The sequence below is a fragment of the Gymnoscopelus microlampas genome (genome assembly GCF_963454915.1).
Source record: "Gymnoscopelus microlampas genome assembly, chromosome: 18".
NCBI classification, from domain to species: Eukaryota; Metazoa; Chordata; class Actinopteri; order Myctophiformes; family Myctophidae; genus Gymnoscopelus; species Gymnoscopelus microlampas.
In genome coordinates, this window is record NC_139955.1 from 38,106,497 (window position 1) to 38,123,024 (window position 16,528).

The 16,528-nt window shown below is 41.1% G+C and overlaps 1 protein-coding gene across 1 annotated transcript in view; it reads right to left on the reverse strand.

The window, feature by feature from the left end:
* diaph2 (diaphanous-related formin 2) overlaps positions 1-16,528 on the reverse strand; it is an 824,520-nt gene that overhangs the window by 788,860 nt on the left and 19,132 nt on the right. The window contains exons 2-3 of the mRNA XM_084041781.1: positions 10,131-10,163; positions 7,159-7,341 (exon numbers count right to left, since the gene is read on the reverse strand). Coding sequence (XP_083897907.1) covers positions 7,159-7,341; positions 10,131-10,163 — 216 coding nt within the window. The remainder of the gene's footprint in view (positions 1-7,158; positions 7,342-10,130; positions 10,164-16,528) is intronic.

Genomic DNA, 16,528 nt, shown 5'->3' on the forward strand with positions numbered 1-16,528 from the left:
AAAATATCTCAGGCTTAACCCATTAAGACCTGAAGCCGATTCTACAAATGTCCTCTAAGTCCCAACAGTTTTCTTTATCAGTGGTGCACATTTTCATATCAAGGACCCCAAAAATTATATGTATTTGGCCGCCGACCCCATCTCAAAATATTTAGTTCCAGGGACCCCCAGAAGCAAAGATATGAGTTAAAAATGTTCGCTTTAAAACCATATATATTCAAAGATTTGCACATATTTTCACGATTTTTCTAAAATAGCAGATCTACAAGCTCGTAGATGAGCTTGTATATCTGTATATAGCCAGGGAAATCTAAAAATGACACACAGACGCGTTCCCGGTCTCAATGGGTTAAGTGGTCAACAACACTGACCCCTTCCATACAAGAAAATAAAGATTACAATCTATGGTGGTGGTGGTGGTGGCTTCAAAAGTACATAAGTACAGTAAGTAATCCATTCATGTTTTTCTGTAATTACACATTCCACCCAGTGCGCGGTGTCAGTCAGGGCCCCCCCTCAAGTGTCAGAGCAGCTAACATGTCGTCGGTCGCCCGTCACTCTGTCACTGAGCAAATTGAAGTCTGGGTTTTAATGTCACGCCTCTGTGAGCTCAAACATTGTAATTGAGAGGTGAGCAGAGTGACAGGGATGAGCACCCACCCGCACCCAGGCAAGAAAACACTGATGAAACCCACCACGAGCACTGGTGTACAACACACACACACACACTCTTGTATTACTATACTTGTGAGGATATACACATTTTAGGACGAAAATGTTATAAATGCAATTGAGCTAAAAAAGCATTATTTTACACTTTGGGCTATTCAAAAATAGCAGATATACAAGCTGCCGCGCTACGAGCTTGTATATCTGCTATTTTTGATAAATTACGAAAATGTGTGCAAATCTTTGAATGTATATTGTTTTAAAGCGAACATTTGTAAATCAAATCTTTGCTTCTGGGGGGGTCCCTGGAACAACATACTTTGAGATGGGGCTCGGCGGTCAAATACATATCATTTTGGGGTTCCTTGACATGAAAAAGTTTGAGAACCACTGGCATAGAAACATTTTTTCAGAATATTGTTGGGATTTAGAAGACATTCGTATTATCGGCCTCAGGTCTTAATGGGTTAAGTCCAACAGCGCCAGTGTCGTGGCACCAAATTGTTCCGAACTACAAGGTCACAACGACGCATCGAGCTGGGACGCGTTGCAGCGGGCTTATAGATCAGCTAATATTCGGTGTGCAACACCGGCGCGCAACCAACTACAAATAAGGCACAAGGTCTAACCCTAACCCCTAAACCTAACATCTAAATGCCTAACCTAATTTATATTTGACTGGATTGTTGGATTTGATTTTAAAACGTTAATTTGTCTTTTTGTATTCATTTTTATTTTCATTATTTATTTATTTTGTTTTATTTTACTATTATTTGTATGTATTTTCTGTACATTTTTATTTTATTTGCTTTGTTTGGGACCCTAGGAAGACTAGATAGAGGCTCATTCATGTGACTCTAATGGGGATCCTTTAATAAACATAAACATAACCCCAACCCTTCAAAATCTTTTCAGGTTTTGTTAAGCATAACTCTAAATCATTTTAACACATTGTGTGCCAGAGGTTTATTAAAATAGGGTACGTTCAGTGCCAGCATATCTTCCATCCACTTCCACGTTGATATGTTTCGTGCTGTAGAAGCCCCGACGCAGACGTGCATGTAAACAAAGTGTGCATGCGAGACGGCGGAGGGTCCCGACTAACGTCTGGAACAATAATATTTCTAACGCGATCCTCCATTGCAGAGTGATCGCCGATCGAAAACGGCTCACTTCCACCACGTTAAAAATAAATGGAGATATTAAGCTTTTAGTCAAGGAGTTAACATTGGAGAGGCTGACCGGAAGGATTTTTGACATGGATCCACATCCGCCCTCTCCTTCTCAGAGACTCCTTGGATGATCCCAATGTTTCGTTAGAGCGCCCCACGTGGGCCCCACGTATTAAAAAGAAATGGGCCAAAAATGGTCCTGACCGTTTATGGCACATGACGCATGGCTTCTCAAAAACGGTCCGGACCGTTTATGGCACTCAATGTGTTCAAACAACCATTTCTATCGAGGGGACATTTTGCCCTCACAAGTATAGTAATACAACCACACACACACACACAAAAACAGACACACACAATCTATGCAATGAAGTCAGGGTAATTCCGCTCCCCCAGTTCAAAGAGACGGGCTGAAAGCTTTTTGTCACATTTCAATCCCAGCTGTACATGATGAGGGCAAGAGACAATTTCAATGGAGTAGAAAATGTAAGTGTGGCAGAGCTTTGACCTCACACACAGATCAACGGCTATACGACTTGGGGAACACAAATGTGGATTTTTCCTGGAAGATGGAGGCTTAACCCATTAAAGCCGGGAAACACACATCTGCGTAACCACTTTAACCATTATTTCATGCTTTGGCTATTGAAAAATAGCAGATCTACAAGCTCATAGCGCGGCACCGAGTGCCGCGCTATGAGCTTGTAGATCTGCTATTTTCCTTTTTTTACATCATGATTTTTTTTTGCAAATCTTTGAATGTATATAGACTTTTGAAGCGAACATTTTTAACTCAAATCTTTGCTTCTGGGGGGGGGGGGGGGGGGTCCTGGAACAACATTTTGTGTGACATGAAAAAAAGTTTGAGATCCACTGCTATTATAGCAACATGATAAACCTTTTTTTACTTCCACTTTTAGAGAATGTGAAGTCACACCACCGGGGGATGGTTTACCGGGCTAGTTTCTATTGCTCCTTTTTTGTTTTGTTTTGTTATGGGTGCAGTATTGTATTTGATTTGATAATGTTTGTCGACTACCTTTTTTCACTGGCGAAAACTAAATTAAAACTAAAATTAAAACTATGCTATGATGACTGAAACTAAGACTAAATGTATTGACAATTTGAATTTCATCAACAAATAAAAACTAAAATGGTAGTGAGGATAGAATTAAAAGACAAGTTTTATGTTTGGTTGCGCTCGGGGTGTCGCGCTATGAAAATAGCCGATCTACAAGCTCACAACGCGTCGCAGCGCGACGCGTTGTGAGCATGCAACCAAGTGTAAAATCAGCCATTACGACGCCATCAAGGCACCGCCACAAAACATTTTAGTCGACTAAATCAACCGTAGATTTAGTCGACTATAATCTTATGATATCTAGTCGAAAATAGCAGATCTGCAAGCTCGTAGCCGCGTGGCACTCGGTGCCGCGCTACGAGCTTGTAGATCGGCTATTTTTGAATAGCCCAAAGAAATCTTACAATGACAAGAGATGCGTCCCCGGTCTGAATCGGTTAACATCTGAATGTAAACAGCGCTATTCCAGGAATATGCCTCTGTAGAGCCCGTCTATAATGTGAAAGACTGAAAAGAACACTGTTCATGGTCCTGAGATGAAGCCAACACTTTCTCTCTATCTCGCTGATCTCAGATTAAGCTAACCCCACCAAGGAGGAAGCCAGGGAGAGGTCATGTGTAAAACCCCACAAGAGGGCACTGGTGAGCCTCTCTCAGCGTGAGTGGGAGTTATTTGAAAAGGCTTCATTGAAAGAAATTAGGTCACACATTGCAAATGGCATTGATTCTAGAGAGAGCAGCCAAAGATCCATGCAATACTAATAAAGCCCCTTTAAGAAAAAAGAAAATCAAACAAGGGTCAGAGGAGCACGGCACTGACTGTGTCATTATGTGATAAAGATCACAGATCAGTGTGGCGTACTAAAGCCTGGTAAACCATCCCAGTGGAGTGTGAATTCACATCATCATAATGCGTCTTCTGCAGACCGAGTCTGGCGGCCCCCCAAGCGCTGGGTGGGTGTTTTGCAGAAACCAAAAAAGTGGAAGAGCCAATCAACGTCTGTCAAATCGCGGTGCCCTGAGCGCGGACGCCGATTGGCTCTTCCACTTTTAGAGAATGTGAAGTCACGGCACCGGGATTGGTTTATCGGGCTAGTGGCGCACAGCTGAAATTTGAAAATGCAAGGAAGACGTGGCTAGTAGGTTGTTAGATCCTTAACCACTCCTTTTTGTAGCATCAAAACAACAAAAACTCCATATCCATGGTGCCAAGGAGGCTAACATTAATTCAGATATCTCCCTTTTTGTTTTGTTTTGGGTCCAGTATTGTATTTGATTTGATATCTGTTTGTTTCTTTGGGTCACCAATATTTATTCTGTCTGTTTTGTAAAAACTTTTTTTAATTAAAGGTTGATCAGAAAAACTTATGTCTGAGAGGCCATGTACCTCACTAAGTATTGTAGGTTGTAGGAAGATCCAAAAACAAATCAATTTATTCTAAATAATTGAGACTGAGAGACTACAGTGCAGGATTTGATTTGAATGTCATAAATACTGTATTCTCTCATATTCAGACAATTTTCCTAAATTTTCACACTTAATTTTTATACCAGCTCATAACATGCTGCGATGCAATGCGTTTTGATCTTGTAGATTGGCTATTTTCACTATTCGTCGGACAAGATAGTAGATCTGAGTGTTTAACACATTGAGTGCCAAAAACAGTCCGGACCGTTTTTCATAATCCAAACGAGGTGTGCCAAAAACGGTTATGACCTTTTTTGGGAAAAAATATGGAAAGATTTTTTTTTTCCTTCACAGCACCAGGAGATATCATTTTTCGAAGATTTAGACTCCAATCCACTTCCTGGTTAACTTATGACTTCAAAAGCCTGTATCTCTGCTCCTGTGTACTTTTCTTTTTCACTATGTATTTTTGACTATTTTCAACTGGCTGCAACTATGGAACGGATTACCGAATGTTTTAATGTATTTCCCCGGATTGTACGAGACCTCTATGTGTGTAATGAGGGGATCACCGTGAGGACTGAAAATATTTTGTGACTACTTGAAAAAGGTCCAAAATGGTTAAAAATCCAGGCACTCAACGTACACTTTTTTAAAAAAAACCTGGCACTCAATGTGTTAAGTCATGCCAACCACAATTACAGGTGTTACGAAGTTGTAACAGCACGACTTGCTATATATTGTCTGTGTGCGTGATCCTTGTGCTCACTATGCTAAGCAGCCGAGTGATCCGAGAGCTGAGACTGTGCACCAGTGTCGATTTTGACAGCACATTTTTATTTAGATTTAGTCATAGTCTTTTGAATAAAATTCCATTTAGTTTCTTATAGACTCATATTTGAGTCATCTGAAATGTTTTAGTTTTAGTCTAGTTTTAGTCGACTATATCATAAGATTATGGTCGACTAAATCTACAGTCGATTTAGTCGACTAAGATGTATTTTGGCGGTGCCTTGATGGCGTCGTCGATGGCCTGCTTTTACACGTGCCTGCATGCTGAAAATAGCCGATCTACAAGCTCACAACGCGTCGCGCTGCGACGCGTTGTGAGCTTGTAGATCTGCTATTTTCAGAGCGCAGCACCCGAGCGCAACCAAGCATAAAATCCAACAACATGCAATGCAAACATTTTAGTCTAGTTTTTATTTGTTGACGAAATTGTCAATATATTTAGTCATAGTTTTAGTCACCGTAGCTTAGTTTTTATATTGTTTTTATTTAGTTTTCGTCAGTGAAAAAAAGTAGTCGACCAGCATTTTCCGTCACGGTTTTAGTCGACAAAATCAACACCGCTGCGCACCGCACCGAGTAAAGAGCCGTACAGGTGGCTAGACAGAGCACACAGAGCATACTGATGAGGAAGAAGGCAAGTGTGTTGTCTTCCTTTTTGAGAGAGAAAAGCAGCGACTATTACCCAAACAATACTGACAAACTGTATACCTGAAGGGCTTTGAACAACAATCCGCCGTGACATATTAACTCTTCTTTCTTTCTCTCTCTTTTTTTTATAAAGTGCTGCGTGTGTGTAATATGGGGCCTTTGGGGTGAATAGTTCAAAGTGCTCCGGAAACAACTGACGGTGGCTGACTGTAAATATGTGACAGCTACTGATCTCACATCCACCCACACACACAGGTCTGTCACGTGGATATACAGTACTGTCAACCGAAGCACGACCCCGCGCTCTATAACGCTATAACGTTTTGTTTATGAAAGGATGCTATGCTGGGAGAGAGGGAGTGTTTATATTAGGCAACTAAACTCCATCTGTGTGCATATCCCTCTTTGATATATGCACCATACCCTCCACGTTCCCTATACATTTTATATGTGGTTATCTGAGCACAGAGCCTCTTATAGTGCTGCAGCACCCCTTGGGCAGTTACTGTAAGGGCTCGGTGCATTGCTCAAGGGCACTTGGGCAATGCAATACCAGGCAATATTCATGTCGAGTCATGCCGTTCACACATTCAACGTAGTAGGTTCTTCATAGTAGGTTCTGTGGTTAAATCTAGAGATTTAACCACAGTGTTGATTTAAGACTAAAACTATGATGAAAAAAAAAACTATTTATTCACTGACGAAAACGAAATAAAAACGAGATCAAATCTAAGCCTGGACTAGAACTAAGACTAAACATACTGATAATTTCGTCAACAAATAAAAACCCTAGACTAAAATGTTAGTGAGGGACTAGTGGAGAAGAGATCCAGTAGAACTAAAAGACAAGTCATTTTATGCTTGGTTGTGCTCGGGTGTTGGGCTTTGAAAATAGCAAATCTACAAGCTCACAACGCGTGGCGCTGCGACACGTTGTGAGCTTGTAGATCGGCTATTTTCAGCATGCAACAAAGTGTAAAATCTGTCATTACGACGCCATCAAGGCACCGCCAAAATACATGTTAGTCGACTAAATCAACTGTAGATTTAGTTGACTGAAATCTTCAACTAAAACTAGACTGAAACTGAAACATTTCAGATGACTAAAACTAAATGAAATTGTATTCAAAAGACTATGACTAAAACTATATCAAAATGTGCCGTCAAAATCAACACTAACATGAACCCTAGTGTCACTATTCTGGGGCGTATCATAATAACAGGTGAACATTTGGCGAAAACAGCCCCATCTACAAGCTCACAACGCATCACGCTGTGTGACACATTGTGAGCTTGTAGATCAGCTATTTCCAAACCAAGAGAGTATACAGACCCCCCCGGGGGAGGACACCCATTGGTTAAAAGTGGTTTAAAATTCTAGGTCTCACCATCATCTTCTCAAAGAGGTCAATGATCTCCTTCTCCGAGAGGTTCATGGAGCGTTCGTCAAACAGGGGCTGAGGCACGGGCAGCTCAGGAGCCAGGGGGGACAGCGGGTCCGTCGGGTGCTGAATGAGAGGCTTCTCCTTCTCCTTCTTCCCCGTCTTCCTGAAGCTGGTGATGCGGTCACGCTGAAAGGAAGGTAAAGGGGAGAGAGAGAGAGAGAGAGAGAGAGAGAGAGGGGGTGCCGTGCACCATTAAAAATGGTTGTCTGTGTCACTCACTGCCGATTAAAAGTACTACTTTCACAGTGTCAACACTTATTCAACCTGTTAAGAGTGGGAGAGAAAGGGTTTCTGTCAGGTGCCTGTAAGCATTGCTGCTTCGTCTGGATCGTTCTGTAATTAGTAGGCCTAAATGTTGTTTATCTCAAAACACCTTAGTCCTCCTATAGCACGAAATAGCTAAATGTGACAGTGAGGAAGAAGTACAACAATTGTCTTTAAGATTTCACTTACCGTGGAATGTGCGGTTCTGCTTGTTCACAAAATGAATCTAATTTGTCAAATTAATATGAGCACACTTATTATAAATAAGTGTACAGCAACAACGTAGCTCTCTGCCATACCTTCAGTGAGCTACGGTTGAGACTGCTGGCTTGTACTCATCTCTGCAATCGTACAGAAACTCTACATCATACTATATTCTACACGGACGGAGGAGAGATTAGATAGAGCCAGCAAAACACCTGTTACTGGGTCAGAAGAAGAACTAGTGAAAGGAACGCCATGCAACAGCCACCGTTAGTTACCTTAACACGTTAAGACCGGAACGCACCTGTGTCATTTTTTTTAGATTTTCGCTATTCAAAAATAGCACATATACCAGCATGTTGAGCTTGTAGATCTGCTATTTTTGGAAAATCGTGCAAATAATGTGCAAATCTTTGAATATAATATATTGCTTCTGGGGATTCTACAAATTACTTCTAAATTCATGTCATGCGAAGGACCCCCAAAATTATATGTAGGTCTATTTGGCCGCAGACCCCCCATCTCAAAATATGTTGTTCCAGGGACCCCCTGAAGCAAAGAATTTAGTTAAAAATGTTCGCTTTAAAAAAATGTATATATTCAAAAATGTGCAAAAAAAAAACACAATTTTAAAATACATAGCAGATCTACAAGTTCATAGCACGGCACTCGGTAACGCGCTATGGAGCTTGCTTATCTGCTATTTTTGAATAGCCAAAGAAATCTAAAAATGACAGATGCGTTCCCGGTCTTAAAGGGTCAATTAGTCGAGAAAAAAAGGTCTAGTTTAAATGGTTAATGTGTGTTGGGGGGGAGGGGAGGGGGGGTACATGCTGAAAGGATCGACATACATACTGTAAAATGTTATAATAAGATGATATGAAAAATGGCATCCGTTTACTGAAATATTGACGGATGGACCCAAAGCCAGCTGATATTTAGGCTAACGGAGCTCGATCTGTAGTCACTGTACAATGTACATGTTACAGCCAAGGTTGCCAGATCTGCTTATTATATTTTCCCCGCAAGAATTTAATTGAAAATAGCCGATCTAGAAGCTTACAACGCGTCGCATCGCGACGCGTTGTAAGCTTGTAGATCTGCTATTTTCAAATAGCTGATGTATCTGTTAAAGTGCTCATGTGGCCCATATTCGCTTCTCTTGGGCTGGTTTTCCTAGACCTGGTTGCTTGTTTCTCTCACAGAATCTGGCAACGCTGGTTACAGCTTACTATCACACAGGTTACGTACTGTAGTTTATGTGCTGTGTGTCTATGGCCTCTATAGGGAGAAGAACCACGCGTGTGACTCTGTATATACCGCAGGTGCGGAAGTTGGGGTTGGATTGTAAAACAAGGTAAATGAGAATGTAAGAACATAAATTCCGCCCCAGGCTTTAACAACTCTCCTTGAGTGCTTACCGAAATTGCTTACAGTAAAATGATCTATGAGCCAATTAGGGCTGGAGCGGATGCTAGATATTCAATACATGATGAACTACGTACGGAAAAAAAAGGGAGTTAAACTGTACTAAAATAACAAATAAAAAATGGATCTTCATCTTTGAATCGTAATGATCTGGCTTTTTTTGTGCTGCTAGCTGCTTCGCTTTATTGAGATGCAGGAGACCGTGTGTGATATATCTCCTATCTTATATCAGCCATACATCTTTTTGATCAAACTGTTCTTCACTTTTACTCAACGAGTTTTTGTTTCAGTCAACTGGTTTTAGTATAGTGTTATGTAGGCTAAACTTAAGGGCACAGTGGAATTTAAACATAGGTCTTGGTGTGTCAGGAGTTCCTTAACTCATTCAATGCCACATGACGTCTAAAACGTCCGTTTTTATCGCCATTGTTAAGCCCTGAGCGCCACGTGACGTCTAAGACCTCATAAAAAAATATTTAAAAAATATTATTTTTGGGGGGGGGAAAATGTTCTGAACCCAAGATATCATGATTTGAAAATGTGCTGCTCCATTCGCTCTTTGTTTAACTTCTTACTGAAAAAGGCTGTATCTTGGGCTCCTGAGCACTTTTTTTTTTACAATGAATGTTTGGCTCTGGCATTGGGACAACACAGCCAGAAATAAGTCTGGCACTGAATGACTTAAAAACTAAATAAATAGTGACAAAATACGTGTGTGATTCAAGTGACTTTTCAAATAGTTAACATCCCATGAAATATTATTGCTGAGAGATTAATGTCATCCATACTAGGATATAGTCACATCAAGGCCTTTGATGATAATGTATGACATTTGTGTCTCTTGGCATTCTCAATTAACGCTCTGGTTCTTTGGATCCATTCAGATATTTCAGTTCAAAGTTCCATGCAGCCACGATGAACAAACAAACGGGATGCGTTGAGAGGTGAGATGAAAACGAGATGAGGATAATGGAAACTGCAAACAAAGATACACTCATAAATGAAAACAAGCACCTTACCACATCATCAGCCAATGTTTTTATGTGTATGTTCTGTTGGAGGGAGGGTACAGAAGTGAACAATAAAATCCAACGGAAAGTGACAACAACAGCCCAACGTGTATGTATTTACAGGAGCGCGTTTACATGTACGGCATATTCAGGAACCAGGATACAAAGCTCATGATATCAGGATACAAGCTCATATCCCACCACTTAAAGGAGGAGTTCACCCAAAAAATGACTTATTTTCTATCAATTGCACACCCTATGAAGCCTTGAATTCATGGATTTATTTTTGTTTTTGTGGCTTTCCTAAGCCAATAATTTGATGACCGCGTGTGTATCCGGTAGGAGACACAAATAATCTACTTTGTGTCTCCTACCAGATATATTAGCCGGTAGGAGACGGGAATCAAATTATTGGCTTAAGAATGCCACAAAAACAAAAATAAATCCATGGATTCAAGGCTTCATGGGGTGTGCAATTGATTGAAAATAAGTAATTTCTTGGGTGAACTACTCCTTTAAGCCCTACATACTTCAGGATCTACAATCTCACAATGCGTTGCAATCATGTCATGTGACACATTGTGAGCTAAGCTTGCAGATCAGCTATTTTGGCTATTTGAATAGCTTGAGAACTTCTTTTTCCAATAATGATGAGCCAAATTAGGGGCCTGTTTGAGGTGGTCAAAAAGTTGCAATTGCAAATATATCTTTGTAAATAGGGCTACACAACAGAACAATCCAAATATTACAATAGGCTCTATGCACAGCAGCCATTTTGGAGAGAAATTGGGCCTCTTCTTACTTCCTTCACAGGTGTTCCAATGATACTAATGAAGGCTCTGTTCCATTCTGGTCAAACAGAGTCAGGGTGCTGATATTGTGCATGTTGGCTCACTAGAAACACTAGTGGGTCTCAAAGTGTGGTCCAGGGACCCTCATGGTTCCTTGAGAGGGTGCAACTCTGAGAGTGTACAAATGAAACCAAATGGACCCTCCCGGGTCCATTTGGTTCCATTTGTACACTCTCAGAGTTATGGGGGTCCTTGAAATGTAAACGTTTGAGAACCACTGTGCTACACTAAATGGAACAGAGCCTTCATTAGAATCATTGGTAACACCTGTGAAGGAAGTAAGGAAGGGGCCCAATTTTTGTCCAATATGGCTGCTGTGCATAGAGCCTATTGGAGAAGCCCTTGTAGAGAATCCTCGTGGGCATATTTGAGTACGGTATCCCTGAAATAAAGATAATGGAGTATCCTGATTGATCTCTGAATATTACCGTACTGTATATGTACAGGCACTCGTCTGTGTGAGGCAGACAACCTGCAGCCACATAAGAACTCACAGACATACACTGTAAAATGAAAAAGCATAAATAATTAATATCATGATGAAGACAGACCCCTTATGACCCCCGCTGCACGATGCCACCAGTGAAATGAAGTAAGACACCCAGCAATATCCCCACTTTCCTGCATGCAAAGTTTAATTAACCAATTAAGACCTGAGGCGATTCTTAAAAATGTTTTCTAAATCCTAACAGTTTTTTGAAAAAAAATAAAAAATATAAAAATCAAGATTTTCAAAAATAGCAGATCTACAAGCTCATAGCGCGGCACTCGGTGCCGCGCTATGAGCTTGTATATCTGCTATTTTTGAATAGCCAAAGAAATCTAAAGTGACACAGATGCGTTCAAGGTCTTAATGGGTTAATGTACCGTGGAAGATGCAGAGCTCAAAAAAAATATTCATGTGCATGTGCGTGTGTGTGTGTGTGTGCGTGCGCGCGTGTGCGTGGCACTTGGCTGTGTATACACACAACATCTGGTGTGGTGGTCGACTGAGAGAGGAGCCACTGGCTGGTGGCAATCATAAACTTATTACAAAGACCAGTCAAAGAAATTCGCCTCACTAAGCTTTGCAATAATGCAGTGCTACCACAATTATTTCAGAAAACCCACCAAATCCCTCATGTATTTACAAACTAAAAAATTCACAGCATGCATATCGTCTTCTAGACTCTGAAACAAACAAGCAAGCACGATAACAAAAACAAACAAAAAACACGAAAAACTCCTTTCCAAACAGATGTTTTTCCTCATTCCCGACACAATAAGACAGACTACTGCCAAAGCCCCGTGGCTCTGCTAAGGACAGCCATTTGTAACACGCCTCGCACAGGAAGCTGCAGCAGCGCTCTGCCATATGCTGCGGTGCTAGGTTGTAGAAGCGCTAACGAGCGGGGAGATGTGGGGGTGCTGATGGCCATAAAGCATGCCTCTAGCCGCGGGTTTCTCCCCCTTCTTCTTCAGATCTGGAAACCAACAGCACTGGCTCTATAGCTAGCACACTGCCTCTTAAACTGCCATCCCCCCGCGTCCTCTCCTCAGTTGCTAGCCATTGCTCTGGGGCTAAACACAGCACTGAGCACACATCGAAACTGCCATATCCATCACTACTAGTCTTGTCTACAGCATCCGATCAACAGTTTAGGAGAGGCAGCGTTTCTAAACGGCAAACAAAAGCAGCACTTTATTCACAGGTCTAAATGTGTTGTCTAAGTCAGCTAGAGCTCGCCAACACACAAGTAAAGACGACACATTTTGTTCCACCGAGTTCAGTCGTGTGTGTGTGGTAAACATTGACTGCTTAAACAAGTAAAGCAGCGAAATACCAGCTGAGGTGATTTTGTGAAGACTTAATCTTAGCAGTATCTCCAGTTATTAGTGTCACTGCAGTGCCTAGTGCCTAATGAAAAAGTGTGTTCTGTTCAGAGAATAAGGCCCATCGCAATTTGCCAAGGTAGGACAGGCTGTGAAGATGGTCTCAATAATAACGACTCTTTCCATCTCTAACTCAGAGCTCATGTATCATTAAGCACAGTATTATTCTCCATCAGAATCGGGTGAAAGAATTGCACATTTTCAAGCAGGGAACTTAAACATAATTCTAATCAATTTAACAACAATAGTGTTTGCTTAATTGCCTTGACTTGAGGGCCTTTCCTCACCCATTATCGTGGCAACACCGCAACAATGCAATTTAACATCTAACAATTATGCTTGTATGTCCTCTGGGCTTCGCCCGTTTATTTATTCAAATAAACTTTTTCATGGTAATACATTTTTATTACCAAACACAATCACATGCTCTTCAAATAACTAGCCCTAGGTCCCTTCCAAATCAAGTATGATTATAACTCCACGCAGGTCAGTAAAATAAGAACTGCAAGCTATTTCTCACAATTTGCGAGTTCTGGAGAGATAAAGAATCTCGATGAACAGCCTACTCGATGTGTCATTTTCCGTGACAATTTTGTTAAACATTTTTATACTTATTTGTAAACATCACTGGCCACCAGGTGGCAGAGTGAATAAAGTTATGCCCAGGTCAGGCAAAGGACCAACTTAGTTTTCAGTTGGATACCACAGTTGTGGCTTTCAAAACAGGAAGTTTTTCTTATTTCCAATTAATTTAACTAGACCATCTGTGTGTTGTCATTTTAGCTCACTCGCTGGAACCATCACCATAAAATGGGTGGCAAGGTTCCTTGGAAAAGTGTCTGGAAATGAGCGTACAAGGAAATTGGGTTTTACTTTAATTAGTTCTAATAATAACAACAGATCACTAGGAGCTAGGCATTGTTGGCAGTGAAGACTGCATTTCTAACAATCCTTGGCAACTTTGTGCCACTGCTGCGTGTCTGTGCCTCTGCCAACTGCTCATTTCGGCTATAGGCTAGTTACTGTCAGCATGTCTCGCGCATCTGGGAGGGGGGGGGGGGGGGGGGGGGGGGGGGGCAACACAAAATGTAAGAAAAAAAACGTGATTCAACTGTAAATGTCCTGTTATGTTAAAAGTGGAGCAGAGTTGAAAGTTATTTGAAAGTTGTTTTAGGTCATTTAGATTCATTATATGTTGCAATGGAGAGCAGACTCTGACTGTGTGGGGATTTTCCTAACAGCAAAACTAGACTCCTGGTTTCACTTGCGGGGCGGCACTGCTCAGGGGTAGAGTGGCCGGTATAGAGCGGACGGATGGAAGCCGTGAGGTTTCCAGTTCGATCCCGGGCTCCCCCAGAAGAGTTAAGTGTCGAAGTGTCCTTGAGCAAGACGCTGAACCGATAATTGCTCCCAATGAGCAGGTTGGTGCCTTGCATGGTTTCCTCCGTCATCGGTGTGTGAATGTTTCTGAATGGGTGAATGTAATACACAATCTATGTAAAGCGCTTTGGATAAAAGCACTATATAAATGCATCATTTATAAATAGATCTGTAATTATATATATTTACAGATCGACAAGCTCGCAACGCGGGACGAAGCGACGCGTTTCGAGCTTGTAGATCTGCTATTTTCACTAGTTTGGGTCCCACTAGCTGTAGATGGCACTACTTTTTCCAACACCAACTTGAATTTCTATAACAAATGCCACAGTCTTGATGCCACCCCACAGTAACTGAATTAGACACGGCCTAAAATCAAGTTTGTCTGGATTAACCTCGTTACAGACTCTACATCAGGGGTCTTCAACATTTTCAGGCCAAGGACCCCCTAGCTGAGATAGAGATGAAGCAGGGACCCCCTCTAAATTGTATAAAATTGTGTTTCAGATCAACTTTTGCTGCTCTTTTTCCCCCTCTACACCTATAACTCTTTGCCAAAAATAGCCGATCTACAAGCTCACGTGAGCTTGTAGGTCTGCTATTTTTGGCTAAAGTTCTCCTCAGAAAAGGGATACTATGTCTCAAGTGGTTCATGTAAAAAAAAAAAAACATATCACACAAAGATTTGGTGGACCCCCTGTAGTAACTCTGAGGACCCCCTAGGGCCCTAGGGGTCCCGGACCCCCTGTTGAAGACCCCTGCTCTACATAATAATGGCCCTATGTGTAAACGGAGCGAGAGAGCAGATAAGAGACACGAGCAGCGGAGAACACAGCCTGAATAACCGGAACTACAAGAGATTCACCAAAAGCATTCAACCAACATTAGTCAAGTAAAATATAATGCATTATACATAGCATTTAATATAGCACAGTCCCAAAGAGAGGGGCGCTTGGCATGAGGCCCAGAAACACAGAGAGAGCAATAGAAAGAAGAGTAATTGAGTGATGTCTATAAAAAATACATGGGAAACCCCTTGTTCAAATCAGACCTCCACAAGCCAATCTGTGACCTCCAACTCCCCAGCACTGCTATTAGGCTACAATGTCTTTACTTCATTAAGCCATTAAGAGCGGGAAAGCAGCCGTCATTTTAGATTTGAACCACTTTAACCATTATTTTATACTTTGGCTATTCAAAAATAGCAGATCTAACAAGCTCATATGAGCTTGTAGATCTGCTATTTTTCGAAAAATCATGAAAATTCGTACAAATCTTGGAATATATATATATTTGTTTTTAAGCAAACATTTCTAAGACAAATCTTTGCTTCTGGGGGGTCCCTGGAACTAAATATTTTGAGATTGGGGGTCAGTGGCCAAATACATATCATTTTGGGGAGTCCTTGACATGAAAAGGTTTGAGAGCCACTGAGAACCACTGATATTATAGCAATGGCCAAGGACCCCCATTAATATGTATTCGGCCGCAGACCCCCATCTGAAAATGTTTTGTTCCAGGGACCCCCAGAAGAGAAGATCTGTGTAAAAAAAAAAAAAAATCAAACAATATTTTTCTAAAAATGTAAAAAAAAGTAGCAGATGTACAAGCTCGCAGGTTTTATATCTGCTATTTTTTGAGAACCACTGTTCTAAATCCAAAGAGTTTTCTGAAAAACTTATGTTGCTATATATTATAGCTAAGATGACAGATAATTTCCCGCTATTAATGGGTTAAGTTGCATGCACACACCAATAATAGCAGATCTACAAGCTCACAATAACGCATCACAAAGTGTTTTCGGGGCGGGAGTTTCATCCATGATATAACGACATACAATTTTGGATATCGCCCAAGCCTAGTGTACACGATCAGTACCAAATAAGGAGCCCACTACAAGTTTTGCGGTAACAGAAGTAGGTTACTCCACCAAATTATTAAAGGACAACCTTGCCACCTGGCTTAACTTGGCTGTCCACCTGGCCTTGCCAGTGGAAAAATAAACAGTGTCTATGATTACTAACATAGTTCAAACTGGCTAACCACAAAGAGAATGCTGATTATGCATGCGTCGTGGCTTTCAAAACCCACATTTATTTTGCAGTGATGCCTGATGAAATGTTTCACAGACCTGGCACAACAATGTCATACATTTTACACTAGCTGTAAATTGAACTCTTATTGAAGTATATCCTTAGTTATTGATCAGTGGTGTAAAGTAACTAAGTACATGTACTCAAGTATTGTACTTAAGTACAATTTTGAGGTATTTGTACTTTACTTGACAACATCTCAACAAAATCT